The sequence below is a fragment of the Neolamprologus brichardi genome, chromosome 9 (genome assembly GCF_056152115.1).
Source record: "Neolamprologus brichardi isolate AB-2024 chromosome 9, ASM5615211v1, whole genome shotgun sequence".
NCBI classification, from domain to species: domain Eukaryota; kingdom Metazoa; phylum Chordata; class Actinopteri; order Cichliformes; family Cichlidae; genus Neolamprologus; species Neolamprologus brichardi.
Window position 1 is genome coordinate 17403993 of NC_142112.1, and position 10050 is coordinate 17414042.

Here is a 10050-nt window from a genome sequence, read left to right on the forward strand (position 1 = left end):
TCACCACAGTAAGTACAGTTTGGCTGTGATGCAGCAAAAGCAGGTGATCTTCACACTTGAATTTATTAGTTAGAGATAGCAATTATTTTAAGCCTGCTATAAGTAAATGTCACATATTCTTCTGTTTCTTTGTTAGCTAACTTAAGAAGTAAATATTATGAATGTTTTATGTCTATGCTTTGTGTTAACATAAGTGTTTGGGAATTATACATGTGAGCATATTTTGCAGCTTTAAATACTCAGCTTCACAGAGCTGCTTACATAGCAGCAGACTCTAGTTTTACTGGATAAAAGAACTTGTTTCCTTTGTTATAAGAACTCAATGATCTATCTACAAAGAAAATTCAATAATCAATTCTTTAAAAACAAACTATCATGATTTTCTTGCTGTGCGCTCCATATCTAAGATAATTATTTAATTAAATGCATTTATTCATTTTAATCTTTTTTTTTCCTTTTGACTGCTCTATAAAAGTTATTGTGTGTCATTATGTTGCCACACCCAGGCATGATTACTGCCACACCTGTTCTCAATGAAAAAATCACTTAAATAGGACCTGCCTGACAAAGTGAAGTAGACCAAAAGAGCCACAGATCATCCACCATCCAAGGAAATTCAGGAAATAATAAGAAACAAAGTAATTCAGATCTTTGAATCTGGAAAATAAAGTTTGGTATAAAGACATTTCTTTTTTTTTTTTTTTTTTTTGCCTGTCCCATTTGGTTCTTTCTCTCAGAATTGTTGTCTGAAGACCAACAAGGATACCCAATGGATTTATTTTGCCAAATGGATCATCATGGCATTGCCGTATTGGTCCATTTGATCGACCTTTGTTTTTATTATTTATTTTATTTTATTTTCAGTTGTTACAGACGGGACAGACATGAGTGAGGGATAGGAAAGGGAGAAAGAAAGAGGAAGGAAAAGAAAAACAGAAGGGGAGAGGGACAGTGAGAAAGGGGGGAAAAAAAATATCTCCGGGATCACCTGTTGAGAGAAAAAGAATAGAAAACAAGCAAAAAAAACAAAACAAAGCAACATACTATACACAACACCATCGCATTAATCTAGCTAAGTGTAAACAGCAGTAAATACTAAATATTGAATGTTGTTGTGCAGCACGCAGGACAGACAGTGCACAATGTGCTTTGAAGTAGCAGCCAAGAAAGGTGTGATTTAAGTCTACAAACAGTGAACACCTGTGTGCACACCTGTGTGGATCGGCGCGCTTGTATTCAAATGGTTTCCCCATGTAATGGTCTGCAAGAGGATGTAGAGAGCCATAGGTATAAAGACATTTCTAAAGCTGTGGGAATCCAGCGAATCACAGTGAGCCATTATCCACAAATGGTGAAAACATGGAGAAGTGATGAATGTGAAGCTGATTAATATTACCCCAAGAGCGCAGCAATGACTCATCCAAGAGGTCACAAAAAACGCAGAAAAACATCCAAAGAACTGCAGGCCTCACTTGCGTTTATTAAGGGCAGAGTTCATGACTCCACTATAAGAAGGAGACTGGGCAAAGATGGCCTGTATGGCAGAGCTCCAGGATAAAAACCACTGCTGAGCTAAAAGAACATGAAGGCTCAGCTCTGTTTTGCCAGAAAACATAATTTTGATGCTCAACACTTTTGGCAAAAAACTCTGTGGACCAACAAGACTTTTGCACATCTGAGTTTGGGTTTTCTTTGGAATAAGCAAAAGCATCAGGTCTAGACATACAGATCCAGCAGTTCAAACAGATAAAATGAGTTTTGGACAAGTTGCAGGTGAGCAATAGAGAAGAAAAGAAAAGAAAGAGAAGGTTGATGCAAGGGGTTCTGCTGTTGAAACTGGGTAACAACATGGCTTCTATGTGCCATCTACCTCCTGATGTCACTAAAGCAGTCAAGGAGAGGCTGGACAGAGTATATACCAGAGTACTTTAGTGCAAAATAAACTTGACTGTTGTCTGCCAAACAATGAAAGGAAATATGTTTGGCAGCAGGTAAAAGGAGAAAATGAGAGGTCCAAGAATGAAGCCTTGTGGTCCCCACTGGAGGGGGGGGCAGAGGTGGAGATAAAACCATCATTGCTGACCCAGAGATGAGGATCTCATGGTCCAACGTGTCAAAGACACAGTTCCAAAAATCAGTTGCTGAAAGAATATCATTAAATTCCCTTAATAGTGTTGTGGTAAACACAGTGTTGTGGTGAGTTTTATACGCAGACTGTAACACTTTCAGGATTGCATGTTCATCTAAGAAGGATTTAGATTTTGGTTTAGGCATTTTTTCCAGGAGCTAAACAAAAAAGGTTGCTTTGACACAGGGCTAAAGTTTGACAAAGCAGAAGAATCAAGGCTGGAGTTTTTCAGCATGTGTTGCACAATAGCATGTTTAAAATGTTTGGCACTACTGAAAAATTCAGGGTCCTTCAAAGTAAACCAAATCACTGAAACACCATTTTTAAAATATAAGACGTTTTATAACAAAGTCATGTCAAGTCAATTTATTTATAAGAACAATATTGAAAAAACAGTAAAACCATAAGACAAGAAATAGAGAGAGTAGAGCTGTTGTTGTGGTGTGAAGTACTTGCGGCTGGTAGCTTGTGAGTAAATAAAATGGCTCAAAACCTCGACCCGTGGACTCGCCGTGTCTCATTAACACCACATTCTTGAAGTCAGTAGATGATAGAACTGATTCACCCAAAGTTGTCCAGAGTTCATAAGAATCTGACCAAAAATAACTCATTTAAATACCATTTATTTAACACCATCAATCTGAAATATGACTATAATTTATTTCAGTTTTGTGGTTTCTCCTCAAAGTATGAAGAAAGAAGTGAAGCAGAGCCTGAAAATGGCACTCAAATCCAAAAAGCGACATCACAGTACACCAAAAGACAAAACTCTAAATCACCATTTGAATTTTAGTGTTCCATCATTCCACACTAACATGAAAAAACATTTTATTGAGCTCATCATCAGACAAAGCATCCACAACAATACTTGGAGGAACAAACAGGCACTAATAAGAGCCTTATTAGAACATCCAAATCAGAAAGCTTACAGTAGTTTATGCTGTGTCTCGCAGTGGTTTTTATATTATGCCATACAGATTTAGGAAAATGCTGCTTAGACATGCAGCTCATACATTTAAAGATAAGATATGAATGTAGTCTGATATACAGAAAAGTAATGGCATTTGCTCTTCAATGTGATCAATGTAACTGTGCAGCAGAAACTGAACTGCTGGGTTGATATTGACCTGTTTTAACATTTGTGGTGTGCTCAAGGCCAGAAAGGCCACTTTATGTGCTGTCTGGATCATATCACTCGGAGGAGTATTTGTAGAGTTCAGTGTTTTGTGGTCTGGGCAGTGGTATATGCTCATAAATAAGGGCTGAACATCAGACTAAAACAAAATCTGCAAATATTTGAAGTTTACACTCTCTAATTCTTAAGAGTTTTTTGTAAATCAAGTTAGATTTTCATGTGGAGTTTTCCTTCCTTTTAGATGTTGCAGCCAGAGATTAGGGAGACACTGTATGAATTGCAATATTGTTTTGTAAGCTTTACAACAGAGCTTGAAGCAATATGTGTTGGATTAAAATCCACCAGAAACTTTCTCTGTTCCATGAAACGTTGGGCGTGGTCAAACAGTCATATTTGATTAGAGGGAGATTCGTAATGAAGTGAGGTGATCTGGAAGTATCTGACTGGCCACATTAACGAGAGCTGGTCAGATTATCACTTCACAGGTGAACTCTCAACATCATGTTGGTGATGTTTCTGATCCAATGATGTTTCCAGAAATCTTAGAAAAACTTTATTCCACTAGTGAGACAGATATGAAAGCATCTAAATGAAGTTTAAAGGGAAAGCAGACCCCCCCCCACCCCCCCACCCCCCCCAAAAAAAAAAAAAAAAAAAATGTGCAGGAAGTGGTTTGCTGGGTTTACTTCATTGATTTCTGTGTTTCTTTGTTAATGGACTTTGGTAATGTAATGTCTTAACACAGCTGTTCTCACTTATTCTGACCTCAGCGTACAGTTCCTCTTGGCCATGATCTCTCTGTGTTAAGCTGTTTTCTGGCTTGTTGACTTTCACCTGTGCGTACACCGTATCCTGCTGCTGTCCTCTGTCCTGCACTGAGACAAAGGATGCTTCATATCCCAAGTTGATCTCTCCATAATGGATGTTTTCTTCCCCTCCTTCTGTTTTACTTGTCGGCTCTTCAACAACCAGCTCTTCCCTTGTTTGACTCTATGAAATAAACCAGGAGGTTTTGTGGCTGCATTTAAAACCATTCTTATTGCTATTTTCAGACAATTTAAAGTGAACAGATTGCCCTGATGAAATTAGTAATCATCTGAACAAACTAAAACGTCGTATTTTCCTACCTGAGTCTCTTGCTGAGTTTGGTACTTTAACAACCTGAGAGCTCTGCTGTAAAAGGTAGACACATCAACTATAGTCACTTGTTTGTTAAATATTTTTGTGAGTAAAGTTAAGCCTGAAAGGACATTAAAAAAGGACATGTTTTAATATGTAGCTAAAATATCCGTGACAGTAGCTGAACATGATTTCTGTTTTGATGTGAGATACTTACAAAGCAAAGATAATCAAACAGATCAGTAAGATCAACCCAAGGATGCCTCCAAGAAGTGGACTCAGTGGTAAAGCACCATTATTCTGATGTCCTGATAGAAAAATATGAAAAAATAATAATAATGTTCCCAAAAAAAGATGTTATTTAATTTGCCACATGGTGTAGTTTAACTTTACCTGCAACAGTCAAATTAATCTCTGCTGATGTCTGATTACCCAGATCATTAGTGGCCACACAGTAATAAACTCCTCCATCTGTTACATTGAAGCTGTAAATCTCTCCTTCAGATACTTTCACAGCTCCATCTCTGCTCTTCTTGAACCAGGTGAAGTTGCTGACTGGAGGTTTGGCTCTGCTGGAGCAGGTCAGGTTCACCCAGCTGCCTGCTGACACCAAACCTGATGGACTGATGGATGCTGAGGTGTTTTTGGGAGCATCTGGAGGAAAAGATAAAGTCCCATAAATGATCATATGTTGACAAAGTCCAACAATAAACTCTGATTGTCTTACATGAAACACTGAGAGTCTCTTCTGTCTCTGCTCTCTTGGTGTCTTTTCCTTGGTTCACAGGATATCTGGCAGAGCAGCTGATCTTCTTTCCATCATGTGTGTCTGACAGAGTGATGTTCTGCTGGATTTTAGTTGTAAAGCTTCCATCTGTGTTTTTCTCTGTTTTGTTGTGAGAGTCTTGTTGGAGATTCCAGGTGAGTTGAGGAGGGGAGTGTGGACAGGGAGTGAGAGCTGAGCAGGTTATAGTGACAGACTCCTTCTCCTTCAGATCACCTGAGATTGTAATATTGGGCCTCCAAGGAGAGTCTGTGGTTTCACATCACAAACGTATTTGTAAATCAATAATAGAGAAATACAGCAAATACAGACAGAGCTCAGTGTAGGTGTTTGAAAGTCCTCATACATGTTTCTACTGTACAATCGAAAACAAATGTAAAATGTATTCAGATTATATTATTTGCAGAAAGTAGCAGACATGTTTGAGCTCTGGATTAGTGTTGTGATAATGCAGGAAATACAGTCAAGACACAGAGAGTAATGTGGGACTTTTGCTGCATTCAAGGAATATATTTTATTTTATTTTTTTACAATATGTTTATGTCATCTATCCTCTAAATATTGTTAACTACCTATTTACTTTTTTGCACAGTTTCATGTCTTTTAGGGTTTATTTTTCTCTTTCTGTTTCTTGCAGTTTTGATGGAGTCTTGGTATTCGCATAATACAGACTATAGTCCATATGTCTACGTATGTTAACATTGTGCAGTCAGGTTGTGTTTTGTATGTGTTTACAAACTTTACTAAACAACATTTATGCTGAAATGAAAAACCTTTTTTATTTTTGACTAAATACTTTTATTGTTCACAATAAAGAACACAAAAAAATTATCTAAATACAAAACAATTACAGAAACATATTTTTGTTATATTGGACTTTGTTATGTTGGATTTGTTTTTTGTTGGTTAAAACAAGGCTGCATTTAACTTTATATTTTTGTTTCAATAAAAATTGCATCGACTGAAATGTCGAAAAGAAATGTATCTTACCTTTAATTGTTATTTTAAGAGGATCACAAGCAGCTGTTGCTCTGAACGGCCAGTTCATAATTCTGAAGTAGTATGTGTTTGTATAAGTTGTAGTTAAGTTGGAAAACAGAGTGGTGCAGTGTTTCTCCTTCAGGTTTCCTGTAATCTTCATTGGATAGATGTTAACTGTCCTACTGCTGTTGAAGATCTCATTGTTTGGAAATGTATTAACATTGGAGTGATTTTTAATCCATACTCCAAAGACAGCTCTTCTGCTGTCAAACTTTTCTGTTCCAGTTTCACTAAAGTTACATGGGATTTGTAAACATGATCCACTCAGAGCTTCCATCTCTGTTGGTGCAGTGATGAACAGGTTTGAATACTCAGGACAAGCAGTTGAAGGCTCTGCAAAAAAAAAAACAAATTTATCATTAAAATGTTGAAATCTCTCAATTTTTTTTCTCCTGTCCTCTCAACATCTTCAATATAAAGTTAACTGAATGTAAATGACTGAAATGAGACGGCTCACTTGGAATAAAGAGGAGACTCAGTAACATGATGCCTGTCATGATGTTCACAAACTGGACTGTCACAAAACTCATCACCTGGAAAAATATGAAAAAATACATGAATCCAGTGATGCATAAGGAACATGTAAATTCTTTTAAAAAGTAATTTGTTATTAAAAATAGAAACACAATATCACAGTCTGATATAAACAAAACTGCAAATGTGTTTTCTTACCAAATGATCAGACTGCTTCAGCAGAGAGACGACAAAATAAAAGTCAATGTGTGATTTCAGCAGAAGCAAAGTAAGTGAAACACTTCTCTGTTTGGATGTTGTAATGTCAAAGCAAACAGACGTCTGATGTTCCCATCATGCACTCCAGTTTTTCAGATGCTGTACTCCTCATCTGTCTGCCCTTAGATGTTCTGATTTTAACTGTGTTTGTGATTAATTTATAGTTTACCTGAGTTTATCAATATCTCATGTAGACACAGGATTAAAACCATAGATGCGTGAAGTAAATAACACTGATCACTGATCTCACAGTGCAATGTGCTGCTGGGTCCTTGCATCCATGTGTGTGTTACTTTGACATAAATCAATTTTAGATGCTTAAGAGAAAACAATCTTAAAGCAAACATCACACACAAAGAAGTAATAAAGAGGCCAAATGAAGAAATTGTGTTGCAGAAAGCTGTGTGTCTACAGCTTTGTACACACACAGGTTGTAGAAACCTGTTGACCAATTTCCTCAGTGTAGTAAACATTTCTTCCTTTACTTTGTGCTTCAGTCGAGACATTCAACCAAATGCAGATACTGGAATTTATTTAACTTTCATCATGTCTCGAGTGGCTCTTTCAGTGCCACAATTAGACACTAAACATGAGAAACTACACGCTAACAGTAAGTGCACAACACACAGACAGAAAGTATGAAGTTTAACGTCCACATGTTAACACTGAAAGGTTCAAAGGGTCCACTGGAACCCTAAGTTATTTTTTCTTGACCTTGTGTGTGTATTTTCTTCCTTCCCACTTCTCATAAGTGTTCTGGTACCCCAACATCTGAGACGGACACTCATATTTTTGAGTTAGGTAGTCTTGTGTAGCATTGATTGTTTAAGCTGGGGACTATTACTGGAGGCATGCCCCGATTGGAAGCTGCTGGCTAACACAAGCCAGGGCACTCTGATCATGAAGCATCCCCACCAGGATTATTTTTCTGTAACACTGTGGCTCCTCTGAAGTATCACACTTTAGGCCATTACTATTTTACTTTCCTATGTGCACCATGGTTTAATCATGAAAGCATTATACATACTCAGAGGGTAATTCTACAAGCACTAATAATAACATTAACCTCCTAAGACCCGAACTCTTCCACAGCATGCATTTTTAATTTCTCTTTGATATTTGGGCATATTGGGACCCGATGAATGTAAAAACAAAGAATTACCTGATTTTTTTGGGGTTTTTTTAACCTGATTTTTGTTTCTAAGAAAAATGAGAGCCACAAATGAGGATATTCGTTTAAAATTTCGATAGAACAGTAGCAGTATAATGTCCTCGTAAGTGGATATCAGGCCATTGTAGAGCAAAATTGAGTATTTTGGTCTAAATAACCCAAAGATGTGATGTCCACATATGTGGACAGCAGGTCCTAGGAGGTTAACAGAACTTCATATTAACTCACATCGTGGTTACATAATCACACACACAGCTGACCAATCAGCATGATCAAAATACAGAAACATGCTCAGTCACATTAACAGTGACACCCAGCTAACACACATGCACATTCACACACGGACAAAGAGAGGCAGGTCTACTCTTCAATGCAGCACTGAACTGAATACATCCCGTAATAATATTTAGGAAGGCAACCTGCTACTGCAGTCCAAATTTGGAAGTTGGCTTATGTTTGATAATCAAAGTAGGAAATAGTAATGAAAATCTTTCAGCTTTGAGATGAGATCATAGAAGATCGTTCATTCTGGTAAATGTCCCTGGTCATGTGTGTGGAGCAGCAACACATGATAGAAAGCTCCTATCTTTCCTGTCTTCAACTGCTGTACAAACACTTCTTTTTCTACAGCACAGACGATGCTGCTGGTTGTTTTGAGAACTGTTCATCGAAAGTGTTTGAGCACTGACTCATGAAACAAGCTGCGAGGTTTGTTTTCTTTTTCTCTCATGTTTAGATTATTTTTCTAAATGCATGGCTAAAGACAAAGGGTTCAGCTGCTAAGCAGTCACATAGATGTGGTTAGTACCTGGCAGTTAGATTTGAAGGGCTAAACTGTTGCAGGAGGAATCTCGGTTGAGAATGATACTGAGGTTGAGCTTAATGTATTTCTTCTTCTGCTCATGATATTATTTTCTGACAAACTCAACCTGCTCTGTTTCACCATCATTTTTAACTTCATCTATATTAAAAGCAGCAAGCAAAACATACATTTCTGCCCTCATTAAAAAGCACAGCTGTATACTGAGTGAACACAAAATATCACTCAAAATATTTCCACTCAAAGGTTACTTGACAGTTAGAACCAGAAGACAAATTGCTTTTTGAATATTTGGTGTTTCCTTAACACATTTAAACAAAAGACAAGAGACATTAATACATTTATTCAAAATTAAATTAAATTTTAGCTGACAAACTAATTTTCAGTTATGGCCAATAATATTGGAAGAAATCCTCTGCTGTTAAATATTCCTTGAATGAAATCAAGAAATTATTATTTTAATTAGAATGTACTAAAAGTGTTAAAATGAAAAAACCTTTCTGCAGTAAATAAAGTGCTATTTTAAGACACACTGTCCTTACTTGGTGTGTTATGCTGTGACTCTGCTCTTCTATCAGTTTTCTGTCTCTGGTTTGTTGGAGCGTCTTGATCTGAACCATCTGACAGAAATGAAAAAAAAAAACCCTTCCTTTTTTGACTTATTGCAGACAAGTTAATCTGTAGATTTGTCCTTTGTTCACAATTCAAAGACATGCTCACAAGCATTAAGACTACTAATGTCTTGAGTATATGAAGGACACCAAATAATATCTCAGAGTGTTCACCTGTAGTGCAACAAAGGTCAAAGAAGTTTGAGCCTAAAACTTCCTAAAACATAAACATTTAGACAAAACACTGTCTCCATTACCTTGCAAGGAATACTACAAAGAAAAGAGGTAAATCATGAAAAGATTGAACTCAGTAAAATAATTATTACTAACTTTACCTTTAACAGTCACATCAATCTCTACCAATGACCCAGATCATTAGTGGTCACACAATAATGTTACATTCAAGCTGTAAAACTCTCCTTCCGATACTTTCACAGCTCCATCTCTGCTCTTCTTGAACCAGGTGAAGTTGCTGACACCAAACCAAATTTCAGCCATCATCTCTTACA

General features: G+C 37.0%; 1 protein-coding gene across 1 annotated transcript; it reads right to left on the reverse strand.

The window, feature by feature from the left end:
• Positions 1–3950: 3950 nt before the first annotated feature.
• On the reverse strand, positions 3951–9550 carry LOC148101392 (myelin-associated glycoprotein-like). The gene is made up of 8 exons (XM_087846041.1): positions 9473–9550; positions 6665–6740; positions 6157–6540; positions 5110–5415; positions 4776–5036; positions 4600–4690; positions 4391–4436; positions 3951–4253 (listed from the first exon to the last, which is right to left on the reverse strand). Exons 1-8 carry the CDS (start codon positions 9548–9550, stop codon positions 3951–3953), a joined length of 1545 nt encoding a protein of 514 aa, XP_087702167.1.
• Between the last annotated feature and the right edge of the window lie 500 nt (positions 9551–10050).

Excerpts from the sequence above, each read along its gene's own strand:
- LOC148101392 (XM_087846041.1), bottom strand. The coding sequence starts at position 9,550 with ATGGTTCAGATCAAGACGCTCCAACAAACCAGAGACAGAAAACTGATA. Across the intron at positions 5,416-6,156 it reads TCTTAAAATAACAATTAAAG|ACTCTCCTTGGAGGCCCAAT; the intron begins GTAAGATACATT and ends GTGAAACCACAG. Across the intron at positions 4,437-4,599 it reads TGTTTGATTATCTTTGCTTT|CAGAGCTCTCAGGTTGTTAA; the intron begins GTAAGTATCTCA and ends TACCTTTTACAG.